The 15,530-nt window shown below is 39.5% G+C and overlaps 1 protein-coding gene across 1 annotated transcript; it reads right to left on the bottom strand.

Moving 5' to 3' along the window:
* Window positions 1-640: 640 nt before the first annotated feature.
* On the bottom strand, window positions 641-14,378 carry SAMM50 (SAMM50 sorting and assembly machinery component). The gene is made up of 14 exons (XM_009082685.1): window positions 14,229-14,378; window positions 12,885-12,986; window positions 11,949-12,036; window positions 11,264-11,370; window positions 9,208-9,338; window positions 8,911-8,998; window positions 8,270-8,398; window positions 7,503-7,574; window positions 6,293-6,379; window positions 4,467-4,537; window positions 3,960-4,027; window positions 2,999-3,145; window positions 1,630-1,771; window positions 641-850 (listed from the first exon to the last, which is right to left on the bottom strand). The coding sequence occupies exons 1-14, from the start codon at window positions 14,376-14,378 to the stop codon at window positions 805-807; spliced, it is 1,428 nt and encodes a 475-aa protein (XP_009080933.1). The 3' UTR covers window positions 641-804.
* Between the last annotated feature and the right edge of the window lie 1,152 nt (window positions 14,379-15,530).

Here is a 15,530-nt window from a genome sequence, read left to right as displayed (position 1 = left end):
GTGAAATCAGCATCTAAACAAGTCAGTAGAGAGAAGCCTCTCACACAAAAGCAAACCAGGTAGTATCACATGTCCAGTCCCTTTTTGCAACTGCTACAAGAAGCTGCCTCTGCAAGACCCAAATCAATGGCTTTGCTGAGAGCATTAGAACACTCAAAACCACCTCAGAACTGAGAACTCTGAACCTTTCCAAGTATAATCTTAGTATTTCCTATGCTAGATAGATGACTTGAATGATTACAATACGGAATTCAGATTGTAGGAGGCATTTAAATAGAGGTGATTTACAACAGTGGAAAACATTTTGGTTCACTCAGAACCATTAAAATGGTATAACTTTCATTTTTTCAGGGTCATTTGCTCACAGAAGTTGATGGAGAAAAGCTGTTACCCCTTAATTTCCACTCCAACCATACACCCACTTGGTCATCCCAACACTTGTGAGAATTGTGGTTGAAAGAGGGAAGGCCATGGAGGTCAATGACAACCATAATCATGTGAACCATATCCAAAAGCCAATATCTGACTCCACTCTCTAATATTTTAAGTAAAAACCAGTAACTAAAAGGTGTAAGATAAAATAGCTACACTCCTACAAACACTCTCCATCTCCCATAATAATCAGAGGTACAATGAACCATTAGAGCATAATTATTTAATACAGTTTCTTGGGGAGTCCAAGAGGTAAATCATCAGATGTGTATCTGTATTTCAAGGCAAAAGTTAGACCGTATCGAAGTATATTAGAGTCTTGATTTCAGTGGCAAAGCACAAATTCATACAGCGATGGAAAATGCTTCTGTATTACAGAAATCTTATTCCTGCTCCAAACTGAACACCATCACATATCCTGAAAAGACACAAATCATGAACAGTGTAAGTGATATATAAGGCACTGATGAAACTAAAATTGGTTCTATCCCCAAATTCCCAAGGTTTTCAATCTTTGGAAAGTTGCAATTCACCTAACAAAGGCTTTTGCTTTGCCAATCTGTCATCCATTTGAAGTATTTACATTTGCAAAATAAAGCCCATAATTTTCAAATTGCTACTATTCACTCACATTGCACATGACTGATAAGTGGAAACATAATCCAATGCCTGTATGAAATACAGGATATCTCACACAATATTCACAGGCAAAACAGGCCCTGAAGCTTTTTTACTGCATACTGCAGTATTTGCTCCATGTAGGATAATTGGTTGCTAACAAGTAAATTTGTTCTTCCTTTATCTATAGTTAAATTTGTTTCCATTTTTCAAGTAAAGACATTAAACTAGGTAATTATCCAATCCATTGTTTTTGGAAGGCTAGGAAAATCCCATGAGTGTGTGAGTGATCATTTCCTCTAAAGAAATGAAACCTGCTACACAGCTATTCATACATTTCAACAACTGATCTCAAATTTAATGAACTCTGAAACTAGAGAAACAAAGTCTTACACCAAGATGTTCTGGGAACCCAACACGAATAGAGAGCTGGAAGAGCAGCATCGAGTGCGCCAAAATCTCTACGTTTGCATAGAATAAACAAAACTAAAAGGCAGCAATTCTCTCTGACAAACCACACAGAAGTGCAGCAACCTTTAAAACCAGATACTACTACAGAAATCAGTGTGACAAACCAACCTGTCACCAGCCTGTACTCCCATGGGAAAACAATAGTTAAGTTCCAATCTGGCGATGTTTCCCAGCCGGAGCACTATTCCGGCACCGTAGGACCATCGGATGTACTCTGCCAGCTTCTGCAGGTGAGCTCTGGGACCATCCCCTGCAAGAAAAAGAGCAGGAGAACTGGAATCAAAGTAGACTGTCAAGGTGGCTGCAAGCTAACTGAATTTTCAGAGCTCAAAGACACAGACTATTTAGGGGCAGCTCCTGCAGATTCAGAATTTATTTTTACTACCCACAACTCCCATAAATGCCAAACGCCTTGGACTCAGACTGCTGTGATTTTAGTTGGATTGCTGGTTGAACTTCATTTCCCACCACAGGGTACCTACTAGCATGAACCTGGAAATGAGTACTCAAGACTTAAATGTCTTCAGTACTCACATCCAGTACCTGGAGGGAGTTGACAATAAAGATGGAAACACTATTTGCAAGGGCCTGGAGCGACAGGACAAGGAGTAATGGCTTCACACTGACAGAGAGTAGGTCTAGATTAGATATTAGGAAGAAATTCTTCCCTGTGAGGGTGCTGAGGCACTGGCACAGGTTGCCAGAGAAGCTGTGGATGCCTCATCCCTGGCAGTGTTCAAGGCCAGGTTGGATCCCTTCCACTGGGATAGTGGAAGGTGTCCCTGCCCATGGCAGGGGAGTTGGAATGCAATGGTTGTAAAGATCCCTTTCCAGCCAAGGCATTTGTGATTCTATTCTGTGATTTACTGGCCTGGAATGCAATGGTTGTAAAGATCCCTTCCAAGCCAAGGTATTCGTGATTCTATTCTGTGATTTACTGGCTCTCTAATACTTTCAAGTAGATTAATCTGCTTTTCACTATATCCTAAAACTGACTGAAATTACACTGAAAAGTCATACACTAATACACTGAAATATATCTTGAAAAAGTTGGGGATGGGAGGAAAAAAGTTACATCAGTTACCACACCCTTGTCTACACTCTAATGCCACCACTTTTCATTTCGCTCATCCCAGTAAACAATAGACCTTCACTAAAACATCACATTCCATTCTCCTGTCAGAATGGTGTAAGATAGCAAGTGTTAATTACCACACTGGTCCACAAACTTTAAAAGCTCACAGACACTACTGTTACCATCCTAGCTCTCTTTCCTACAAGTTCTGCTAGAATTTTTGCAGAGAGCTAAACAAATTACTGGCAATCTGTCAAATATGTAAGTTAAAAGCAGCAGTTTTTTGAGAGGCAGTGAAATATACACAGTAAACAAAGTGCTTCTGAGTGAACAGACACAGAACAGCTCTCCTTTTTGCCTTTATATGGAGAGGAAGAGAGTTTTCATTCCATTGAGCCTTACCATAGTTAAGATTGCAGAGGTTTCCAGCATTAAGGAAGAAATGTGTTCGGAAAAGATCTCCAAACCCACCACGGCCTGGCCGGAAAGGGAGAGGGGTGTACAGATGCAATCCTCCAGCCCAGTAGGCTTCTCCTCCCAAGTAATCACCTGTTTAGGCAAAATGTTGGAATAAAAGCATCTGACTGTGCAATATATTAGAAGAACCAGTTGTTAGAGGTACAAGAACACAATGTCTTACACTGCGCTTCTACATTTTATAACTCATCCCATTTGCTTCTCTCTCCAACCTCACCACTATGAGGTAAAACAATTAGCACTTACATAATCCTTCAAACCTTCCAGGTGAAGGAAGGTTTCCAGGTGAAGGAAGGTTTCTTCATTCCCTCACCTGAACAGCCTGGGGCATGCAGCTAATCATGCTTCATCACAACTACCTCCTGAGCACCTCTGCAACACTTGTCTTAGTTTTAAAAATGGGAAATTGATACAATTAAACAATTAACTTCAAAATACACTGAATATTGAATCCACTGATAACATCAAGTTGGCAGCAGAGTAAGGAACAGAACTGTGGAAGGTCCTGGCTCTCAAAACGCCTCTGTTGACCAGATTACCTTTCCCCTAACCTACTTGAACATATGCTGTATCAGAGATTTAATGTGACTATTGCTATAACCACGGGAACTTTTCCAGCTTGAAGTTTGCTTACTAATTAAAATGACACACTGGAAGTATGCAAGTCTGAACACACACTCAGCTTATGGCTTAACTAAGAACTAAATACCAAGTTTTACTCCATGGTCAACTAATCTGTAACAGATCAAAGCCAGGACACTTCTCGAAGTACAGGATGAATGCAATTATTTTTAGGCTATACTAAGCTTAAGGACAGAATGTGACTCTTTGTAACACACTGATATTTACAGTATTGGCAGAGGAGTGGGATTTGAAAGTTTCAGACCTTCACTCTGGGGTCCAATGCTGTACATGCTGAATCCACGCACGCTCGTTGGTCCACCAAGGTAAAACCTAGTGAATAGTCAAATTTAATGCTTGGCCTGAAAGATAACTTTGTAACAGGCTTAGTAACATGACCTTTGAACACTACTATTAGAAGGCAAATTTGTCTACAAAGTCAACAGAGTTCAATGTGGCTTTGTGTCTAAAAATCACCTACCGTGGTACCTTTGCCTGCTACACTATTTTGCAGGTGGCGAATACCATTTTGCAACCATAAATATTGGCAGGCATAGCTGCTACACAGCAAATGATAAATTTATATTATCCTGATACAAAAATCAAAACCAGAAGGCATGGCTTGAGTCCTAACATACAAGTAAAGCTAAACAGAAGCATTTTATTCTCCTCAGAGCCAGAACTATTACTGCTTCTCTCTTCTATAGTTTTCTCCATATACATTACCTGTGTTGACTGGAAAAAAAACCCAACCAAACATTTAAAGACTTGCCTGTCAGCTATACTGGATGGCTTGTCTCCAATTGGGACTAGCATTCCACCCCAGAGTGATGCTGAAAAAACCTTAGGAGAGAAAAAGAAGTTGTTTATTAATATGTATTACTTAATTTCCCTAAGACAGTATGAGTAAGATTTCATTGCTCAAAAATAGGCAGAGCTCCCACTAGTCTGACAGACAACTGCAGCTGATCACAATGCATGCACAGGTATCGCTCCATCAGTGTTGGATTTTCAGGAAACTCTTGGTCGTTGCTGCCCTCTTTCTTTCATGCAGTGTTGTGCCTTGAAAAAGTCAATACAGCACATCTGAACCAAATGCTACTTTCACAATAGCTTATGGGAACACAACCTCATCCAGCTTCTGTTTTCTTATGAATGTTTGGGCCTTGAAATAAAACAAACTGCTGACATAAATTGCTTCTGGCAGTTTGAAACCCATAGGAGACTAAGTCCAACAAATAGCTGCCAAAAATTCAATTATTACCTGTCTGTAAATTAGCCTTATATTAAATGAGCATCTTCTGCAACTCACTATACTGACATCAAATAAACATAGAGATTACTGCTTATCTATACTAAGGAATTCTTGAGAGTCAAATCCCTATCATAAATACATTTAATCACCTGTGTACCAGGTAGAAGTACCACTGCCAGATGGTGAGATCTACTGTGAATACCTTTGGGATGCAAATTATTGTAACCTCTGATTTTTAAATCTTGCTGTTTAATTCCCCATTCAGCTGTGAGAAGAACTTACTGTGCTATCTCCATATGATAAAGCACTTTCTAAATACAGAAAGAAATATCCCTAGGATACACTGAAATTCTTATTTCAACAAGCAGAAAAAAAGCTATTTCCACCTAATGTGCCATGTGCTCTAGGATGACCCTGCTCAAACCAGGGGATTGGACCAGATTACCCACTGTGGTCCCTTCCAACCTGACCCATTCTGTAATTCTGTGATACTGGGTCTATGCTGTTAAAGCTGCCTGAAACTTAAATCTCTATGTTCCTGTAAGACATGAAACATGAACTGGGGAGTTTTCCAGCACCATTTCTAAAGGAAATCTAGCTGGTACACACAAGAACTGCTCTACCAACCAAACCAAGACTTTAAGTGACGCTGATACAAGAATTTCTTCCAAAACCACATAGAGACTCCAGACCAAAGCACTAATGTAAGCACCAGACCATGAAATCTGTGATGTATTCTGCCGAAGGGGTGGCAGACTGGAGCTTCATACAAACTTCTCATGGTGCCAAGTGTCTATTTTATTGGAACTTAAACTGTTTGTTATTCATAAGATGCTGTAGAGCAAGTAGGGAAATCAGTCTCCCCATTCATTCCCAATAATTTTACAAGGAATAAATAATTCCATGCTAGGATACCAAAATGAGTGGTTATATATTCATAATGTCAATTACAAAAGAAAACCAAACCGAGATTAGTCAGAATATTCGTGACCAGGTTTCAAAACTTTGAAGTTTTTCAAAAGCTTTCAAAGTTTTAGAAAAATCACTCCAAAGAAAGATGACAAAGAACAAACATGACCAATGTTACTTCTGGAAGGAAAAGAGGTCACATGGATAATTGCCAAACAGGTTGTACTTCCCAGAACACTTACCTCCAGTGTGACTGTGCATGGAGGAACAGAAGGTTAAAAATAAAGAATAGTTCACTTTTCAAAAAACCAAATCAAGATACCTACACCATCCATCTTTCACAGTGCTTTTTCTAATCCATGGTGAAAAATTCACCATAAGACATAGGTTCAATAACCTCAGATGAATTCCTAAAGTATCTTAGAAGAAATTACCGAATCCCAGAGAAGTTGCTTATTCAGCTGAAATTCAAAATCCTCTTTTAGGAAGCTCACATCTCCACCTGTGTAGCCAGCCAGCTCCTGCAAAGACAGAAGTTTATGAAAGTTGTAACAGATATTATGTTTCTTCCCTCTAAAAGTTCAGCATGTCTGCATCAGCACAAGCAGTGTTCTTCTGTACAATACAGAAGCACTGACACAAAGAGACAACTGAATTTTGGACCAATGCAGGCAGGACCCTCAGAATAATGAGCTGTATTTTTATCCCACAAATCTTAAACCAAACTGCTGCTTTCTAAGCCATTTTGTAAATGACAGCAAATAGCACAGAGCCAGAAAATTCATCATCCAAAAAACTCCTACAGTATTTCCCCAGATCTGAGAAGATTCATGTGTGAAATCAGCCTTTATGTACAGGGCTGAAGACTAAAGCCTGTACACCAGATCTCATGTGTACCAAACAGGGCTGAAGGGCCAGCCAGCTGCATTACACCACTGGGGGCTGAGAATAACAAGTGACTGACTCAGTGCTAGAGACAAGATCTAAACCCTGAATTATAACCACCTTTCTCACTCAGAACCGTTCACTGCTGCTTACAGGAACACTTCAGGTTCCAGTGGCATTTCAGAGCCATTACAGAAATGAGTTCTTCTGAAGTATTAACCCCATACAGAAGAAAAGTCAAAGCTTTTCTAAAAGCTCTGAATGTAACAAGAATTGAAACCATTTTCTGTGCCACAATGATACATGTCTGCGCTTGGAGGGTTATTTTCACCCAGTCTTTCACTTTTATTTTCAGACTTACAATTTTTCTAAGTACCAACAGGACCACAGCCTGGCAGTCTTACATGAGAGTGTTAGAAAAGAAGGACTAATTAACAGCTACCCAAAGTGCAGAGTAAATACTGTCAGGGATAGTGTCCCAGGTAATAAATAATTTAACATTAATGGTGAGACAGAATGACTGTGCTGTTTGACCAATGAGATACAAATGCAAATTTGCCACCATAAAAAACTTCCATGATTTTAAAAGGCACAGTCTGTCAACGGAAAAAGTAAACACTAGTCCTCATGGTCTCCTAGGTAATGTAAGATTAATTTTGAACTTTAGACATTGTTAACATGAACATCAATTAAATACAGTAAGATTTACACAAACACACAGATAAAATCAAGTGAGTAGTATAAGTGATTCAACACTACCTGATTAATTTTCAGCAAAGCACCTCGTTTTGGCAGGATTGAGGAGTTCCGGGAGTCGATGACCATGGCATGCTGAAAAGAAACGAAGAATTACTTTTAGGTTCTCATACCTGTTGAATACCTCAAGTGACACTTATTTTCCTTTCAAAACTGTGTGAACCGTGTAAAACAACCACAGCTCCAGCTAAGCCAAGTGTAGCTTCATGGATCTGGGCACAATATACCTACAGACTGACTTAGTTCTGAATTTAGAGGCCACATGAAATGCACACATTTATACTTTTTGGCCATGGTATGCCCTAGAAATAGAGCAGCAGCAATGCCCTAGATGTAAACCACCAATTTTGTGACAATAATCTGCAAATAGTTTATCCCCAACAATTTGTAAGCTACAAGAGAAAGATGACAAGCAACTAAAAACCACTGTAGGAAAGAATGTTTAGACAAGGCACAGCAACTGTAGGATGAGGGATTTTCTCATCCTGACTGCTACAAATCAAGAGAGTTCTGCAAAAGCAGATGGCAGGTGAGATGGAGGGAGGCCCTGCAGAAGAAACAAGCCAGCCCATGTCAAAGCGCCACAGTCAACTATGATTCTGTGTTCTCTTTGGGCCTCCTGATGACTCTGTGGGAATGACCAAACACAGAAGATATTTGAAGCAAAAGACACTACTTACTAAGACAGAAAGCTCCTTTGGTGTCATGCATAAATCTGAGATAACTCAGAAAAATCGTGTTTTAAAAAATTATCATTGAGAGAGCCTTACAGAGAGAGAGGATTTAAGAGAGTGTCCACTTTCTTCTCGAACAGAAAAGGATGCTGTTCTAGCAAGGCAGCCAAGTTCTCTCCACACACCCTCCCACTTCAGCGTGTGATTGGTCTTCCAGATTGGAAACTACAAAGAAAGAATTGAGTAAGACATGAAAATTTTGTTACGAAATTAAAGCAAACATTTTTTATACTTGAGTCAATGGTTTTTGTTTCCAAACTTCTTGAATCAGAGATAAAAATTTTTTCATTTCAGAGTAATGCTAATTGTGCTCCAGCCAAGGGTTAGGTGCACACTACTAAATCCATCCCAAATGAAAACATATCTGGAATTGGGCTGATACAGAAGGTAGGCAACCAGCTGCCTTTCTGGAAGGGCAATTGTAAACATATAAATTTGGAGAAAAACACATTAACATTTTCATATGGCCGAAGTAAGATTGAATTCTAGCAAAACAACTGAGGTGCATGACCTCTGTCATTCTCAGATTGCTGAGCTCCTTCAAATAAGGAGAAGTCAGCTCTGTGCACAGGTGATCCAATCACTAAAAAAGCAAACCATGTATTTGCAGCCAGCTCAGTGACCCAAATTAAATGCACACGAAGCACATGTTCCACAAACCCTTGTGCTACACTTACATTAAATTCTGTCGATATTCCTCTATCCGTTTCACGCAGAGAACTCCAAGGGAATTGTCCAGTCACTTTATACACATTAACTGAAAAACTGAAACACAACATTACTGGCAGGTTTGAAAGGGAAACTGTAACTAGGTGGAGTTTTGAATAATCACAAAATCTTAAGAAACCAGCTCTGCTACATCATTAACAGACCCCCAGGAAAGGAATAAATGCAATTCTTACTCAATGAAAGATCTTATTAATTGTTTTATATTTTTTCACTAAAAAAAAAGTACTCAAAAATGCATCCCCTACTTTCTTTCAAAGTTTCCAGGCTGTGGTTTGAAGAAGGACAGGCCATATGAAGTTTCCTTTGTTCCATAGGAGAACTGGAAGGTTACCTTCTCTGCACGGCCAAAGAGATTTGGGAACTTGAGCCCAAGTACCTATAGGAAATGGAAAAAAACACAAACACATCACAACATTTCATACAGTGTGCTGTCTTGCACCTTAATCATATGCTGAAGACAAGCATATCTACCATGAGAATAAGAAATGAAAACACTAAGAAGACTTACAACTTAGTATGTTTTTCTTTTAAGTTAGATTTCTCTTTGCAGTGCCAGCAAAAACCATCCCAGCAGCACCAGTTACAGCTGATCATCCAATTTCTACTGCTGTCCAGTAGCTGCTGACTTAATCTGCATTCTCACTGGATCATCAGTGCTGCTATTACTTCAAGAGAAATCTCCCAGCCAGTCCCAAAGCCCTGGAGAACACGATTTTGGTATAACAAGCAGCTGCTCTGTAACTGCAGACTTTTCAGCCGATCATCAGGAAAAATACCTGTCAGGTAGATTTTACTGGAACCAAAGCCAATGGAAAATGGAAAACTACAGAGCCACTTCCCTGTATTTTTGTTGTGAGTAACAAGATCCTTTTGCAACCAGTCCTGATGGCAGTACAACACACATTTGCAATTCTCCAGAAACTAGTGAAACACTTTTGCCTGTTCTGACACAAATTCACTGCATCCTTTTGGCAGCTCTTGGCCCTTTGGCAGACAGGATGGAGCAGGTTTCCTTCAAACATAGATGCTACCAGGACTGTACTATCATTCCGTGTTCTGCTGTAAAAAAATGTTAGAAAGCTCCCAAATCCTGACTGCCTTTGTCTAAGAGGTATTGGAAGCAAACCAGTCACCTGAACGTTGTAATGAAGGCTATGATGAAGTTATCTGAGGGCTTTAAGTATGAAATATTAGATACAGAGGCTTCAGATGAATTTAAGGGATTAGAATAAAAGTCAAATCTTGTCAACTCTTAGGAAACAATCTGTGTCGCCAATACCAGTGTATACAAGTCTTGCTTTTACAGCACTCAAAAGTTTTACTGCTCTGTACAAATTAAAATCAGAGTACAAAGAGAAACCAAAGTAGCTTTCAGTTGGTTTTCAGCAGCACTGGAACCAACAAGGAGTGTTCCCTACTGGTTTCCTTCAGGCCATGACACCCTGGACATGGCTCTCAGCAGTGCAGCTGCATAACCAACTCTCAACTCAGCCAGTTCCTATTCTCCCTGCACATGCTAAACACCATCACCTGAGTCATGCAGTATCTTATCCAGGTTAAAAATACCCCTAAGAAGAAAAGGATGAGTCCCTTGATCTGGCTTATCTCCCAGCCCCAGGCAAAGCTGCACTGTGCACGTGAGAAGGCAGAAAGTGTGCAGGATGAGCACCTGAAAGCAGGATCTGCTTACACCTGCACTTCTGTTCAAAGCACATTCACAGACCAATAGTACAGGTGATGGTTTTTGTGTCAATTGGCAAATATTTTTCAGACAAGATTTTCATCTGATGAATCCTTAACTGAATCATATGAAAACAAGTTCTACAGCTTGTATGATTCTGGAAAACCTTGTGTTCTGCAGCCCAGAATAACTGATACTGGGCTAAAAGAGTGAAAAACAAGGACAATGCCATTTCTAAGTCAAATATAAAGAATTTTGACTGAGAAGAAAAACACTTTAAATATATCTCACAGAAATGAAGTGCCAAATTCCTTACCAATCTCTCCAGTAGATAAAACATCTTAAATATTATCAAGAAATAATTCAAGCAGTTTCAAGAATAAAAAAATGAACATGCTGAGCTGGAAGCTCCAGCATTCTCCTCCAGCTCAAAATAGGCTTTTGCTGACTGCAAGCTTGACTAATACAAAGACCCTTCAGACACAAAGGTCTGGCAAAGCCTTAGTAAAGCTGGATCAAACAGATAATTTGGCTTAGACCACCAAATTCCTTGCTAGGTTTGAAACTGAAAGTAAGAGGAATATCAACAGGCTTTACTAATAATTTGAAACGATTCATACCATGCTCCCTTCATTGTTGCCAACCATAGTGTTATAGCTCCCAGTCAGCCTCCTCAATTCTGTTACCTCAAAGGTCACATCTAAACCATTGGGAAGGGCATCATCTCCTACAGAAACAAACAAGTGCATGTTATCTCTAAAAAGTTAATTAATAAATGCAGACAGAAGATTATTTGTATGATTTGAAAACTGGTTGAGTTAAAGGATAAAAGACCACACTACAAAGAGATATGGCTTGGGGAAGAGATGTCCTTTGGATATTGGTGCATAACTTGTTTCAATCTCAGCATGACTGGCTTTAATCATTTAATGTCAGTTCTGTGATGTGTAATGCATGGAATTACAGGACACATCTTCAAGCTTTTCCTCACGTGTTCCCTGAAACTGTGCATTAAGGAATGTGTACTATTAATTCTTTTAGTGTTGAAAATTCATTCATTTTTGCATGTATACAAGTAATACTTAAATATATATATAGAGACACATGCAAATACATCTTCAAAGACAAACAGACATAGATACATACATCTGTGTATCTAGCACACCCATGTGTTCAGCTGAAATATACAGAGGCATACAAGGAAGTAAGTTACACACAAAAAATGTCCAGCCTATAACATTATAGGTATTGATGTGCCTATGTGTGTGTGAGAAAAACAGTGAGGATTCCTGAGGCAATACATACCTTGGCAGGTATCAATCAGCACATCTACCTGTCTAAAGATTCCTAGACGAAGCAACTTTTCACGAGCTTCATGTGATTTTCTCATCACCTACAGGACGAGAAAAGTAGCTCAGTCATAGAATCATGGGATAGTTTGGATTGGAAGGGACTTTCAAGATCATCTAGTCTATCTGAGGTTACCAAAAAACAGCGAAGATAAAATAGTTAAAATGCAGCTAAGTTGTACAACATTCACAGATTTTGTATACACAGACACATTTATCACCTTCAAAACAGGTCACAACCACTTTAACACTTGTACTTGGAAAGAAATAAATGAAATTCAGAGCATCTGGCTCAATTCCTACCTGTTGTTTGCTTCCTGATTGTTGTACACTTAAACCTACTATTCAAATAGGTTTCACAAGTTAAAACTCCCACATCTATTTATGGGGCCCTCTTTTTGGCAAAAACCCAAACACTCTAATCTGTTTAAATTTAGACCAATTTACAGGTCTAACTGCCAGTCACAGTCCAGAAGGAATCACCACCTAAAAGTGCAAAGACACCCAGCCTAACTCAGGCTTTGATCCACTGTGGAAACTGGTATCAGTTATCTGTGCTGAAATTCAGTAATTCATGTTAAGCAAACTAACTGGAAGTGTCACCTACACAGTCAGCAACTCTCAAACTAAAAGAGTGAAGCTGAAAAAAGTATCTGAGTACTGTTTGCCATTTCACATCACCTTTGAGTTGAATACATCAGAAAATGAAGTACCTGCCAGTATTTCATGTTAAAGTTTGACTTCTGTATCACAGATAAGAATCATTGCAAAATGTGACACAGTTGCCCCATGTCTAAAGGGAGAAGCACAAAGTAGGAAAATGAGAGAAAATTTTTTCCTTAATTAGCCTGCATTTTCAAACAGTAGGTCTGATAGTCACTACAGTACTTACATCAATGAGATTTTTAGCCTTGAAAACATCAGAGATTTCATACATGATAATGTCATCTTTGGTCCTTCCAAGTCCATCAAAGTGCACATGCTGAACCACCACCTAAACAGAACAGATGTTTACACACAAATACTGAATTTGCATCTAATAATGAACATCAAAATCACCAATGAAGAAAAGTCATTAATGTCCAAGTGAAAACCCCTGATGATTCCTAGGGCTAATCACTGCTAACCTACATTATCAGAAATCAGTGCTATCTGTGATTCTGGGAAGCTGTTCCCTTAGCATGAAAATTTTAGTAAAAAGGACTCTAATACTGGTTGTAGCAGAATAAACACAGGCTGTAGCTGCTGGGATTTTAGTTTTATGTGTTGTATGGACAAGGAAATAACTGCAGAAAGCACACAAATATTAAGACACCCAAACCAAAACATGTAGTCATAGTTGTTAGGTACTTCTTGGATCAGCTACACATAAGCAAAGAGTTAAAAGAAAAAGAACAAACAACAAACAAACCTACAAGCCATAAATATTTAAACTCTATCAAAATGATCCCTACCACTGGAGTAGTGCATCTTAACATGCAGATGAAGATCACTGGCATGATGAGGTTTTCTACTCTCTTAAAAACATTCCTCTTGTTATATAAGATATATATTCAGATACTACCTGTATCATACGTATCTGTACAACTCTGTGTGCTCACATACAAGAAGAGCATTCTAGCACTGCTTACAAAAAGCTCTCAGAATATGTACATAATGAACTAAATAAAACCCAACTGTCATTACCAAGCTCCTAGTGAGGATCACTCTAAATACCATAAGGGAAATGAAAATTTTAACAAAAGCTAAGCTAGCATATGATATCTCATCCTCTAGCACAACTAAGTGCATCATGGGCCACGCTCTTAGATGTAAAATATGTATTAAAAAACCAGAGCCCATCCTCTGCTGAAGTCAGTATGTCCCTTAGTAACCTAGCTGAGGTGGTGGCACCTCCCCCTCACCTGGCTAATACTGCACTGGAGCAGGTGAGGGACAGGTACTTGGTTTGCTCCTAAGCAGTGCTGCAGGAGTGGTGATCTCTCAGGAAAGAGAGAGGGAAGCAGCATCTGGAAACACATCTATTAGCTCAAAGCTGAATTTTAATAACAACTCTGTGGTAGGGGAAAAAAACCAGAACAGGAACCAGATAACATCAGATTAATCTCACAGTACTGAATGTAATTATTTCACATCTCAAACCATAGCTTACAGAGTTGCCTTAGGAAAAATAAGGAAGAAAGAATGCCAAGGCATTTCTCCTTACAAAAAATCAGGATGCTGTTCAGGCACTTACATCTTTGTTTTCAAGAATCTCCTGCTTGGTCTCAGGTTCAACTTCAACCAGTTCAGCTTCCTCTCCCAAGGCACCAAAGTCTGGCCCTGGCATTGGAAGGGGCTCCAAACTCTGCAAGCACAAAAGAAAACTGCATTTAACATGGTACATGGATTTGTGATTTATGCCTTTTGCAAAGGAAAAACACCTCTCATTCTTGACAGCATGCTCATCAAATCCTAAGGCAAGCAAGAGAGAAGAGCTAAAATGCTAATTACCAGCACACTTGACACCTACCTGCTTGCTGAAATTCTTCATGAAAGCTGAAGAGCTTTCATGTTGAATGATTTCTCAAAAGTACTCTGCACTCTCCCAAAACCAAAAAACAGCCTTCATTTTCAAGGCATGCTTCCCGTATAAAAGATGAATTCTACCTTCTTAGAAAAAAATACCTAAAATAATCGGGCTGTCATTTCTCCAGTTTGGGTTTTTGGGAGGTAGAGCAGTATGAATGTTGAACAGTAACATAAAAAGGGTGTTCTCAGCATGTTAGTTTGCTTTGCACATGTTTATAGGGTTGTATATTTCCATATTCTTTTTAAAAGTAACCTTTCAAATAAGGCTCAAGAACCTCAGGCTCTGTCCATCAGAGGCAAACATTTGAATCAGAAGGGTTTCCAGCATGGCGTGGCTTCATTGCCTATGCCCAACAGAGTCTTAAAATAGCACTTATCAGAAGTGAGCAGATCCAAGCATGAGGGAATAGAGCTTCACCTGCAAAAGCAGAGGTCAGGATTGGATAACTCACTAAATCTACTTTTAGTCTTAGTCACTAATACAGCACTCGCTGCATTATTTAAGGATAACTGTTCTGCTGGAATAGTAAATTGCTGTTGCATATCACCATTAAGCTAAACGCAGACAGAAGTCTCTCTTGCTCCCACTAATTTTCAGGCAAGCATCAAACACTCTGTATCCACACAATACTGTACATCAGTTGTGTATTAGTTCATACTACAGATGAACACAACAGAGAATACAAGAGAAAACTCTGAAAGAGGAATTAAATAAGTCCCAGTAATCAGATACTCTGGAGCGTTCACAGGAGCCAACACCCTGCAGCTGTTCTGCAGCCTTAAACTCAACACTCGAACCTTTACACTCCTTTAAGCACTGCTAGATGGATTTGGAGACTTATGGACCTATTCCCGACGCTCTGCAGGTGCTCCAGGCGCTGAGGCAGCACAGCCCTGCAGGGCACACAGCCGCGGGCTGGGCGAGCACCACCTACAGCCCTGGGCAGCTCCTCTTCGCCCGCGCTGG

This window comes from Acanthisitta chloris, unplaced genomic scaffold (genome assembly GCF_000695815.1).
Source record: "Acanthisitta chloris isolate BGI_N310 unplaced genomic scaffold, ASM69581v1 scaffold30119, whole genome shotgun sequence".
Classification (NCBI taxonomy): domain Eukaryota; kingdom Metazoa; phylum Chordata; class Aves; order Passeriformes; family Acanthisittidae; genus Acanthisitta; species Acanthisitta chloris.
The sequence above is the reverse complement of the archived record's forward strand: the minus strand, read 5'-3'. Positions and strand labels throughout refer to the sequence as shown.

Bases quoted from the DNA above. Each gene is read 5' to 3' on its own strand.
- SAMM50 (XM_009082685.1), bottom strand. From the start codon at position 14,378: ATGTACCATGTTAAATGCAGTTTTCTTTTGTGCTTGCAGAGTTTGGAG. The intron at 12,037-12,884 runs GTAAGTACTGTA...CTCGTCCTGTAG, and splicing joins AGGCTAAAAATCTCATTGAT to GTGATGAGAAAATCACATGA. The intron at 4,028-4,466 runs GCAAGTCTTTAA...ACTATTCACTAG, and splicing joins CCATCCAGTATAGCTGACAG to GTTTTACCTTGGTGGACCAA.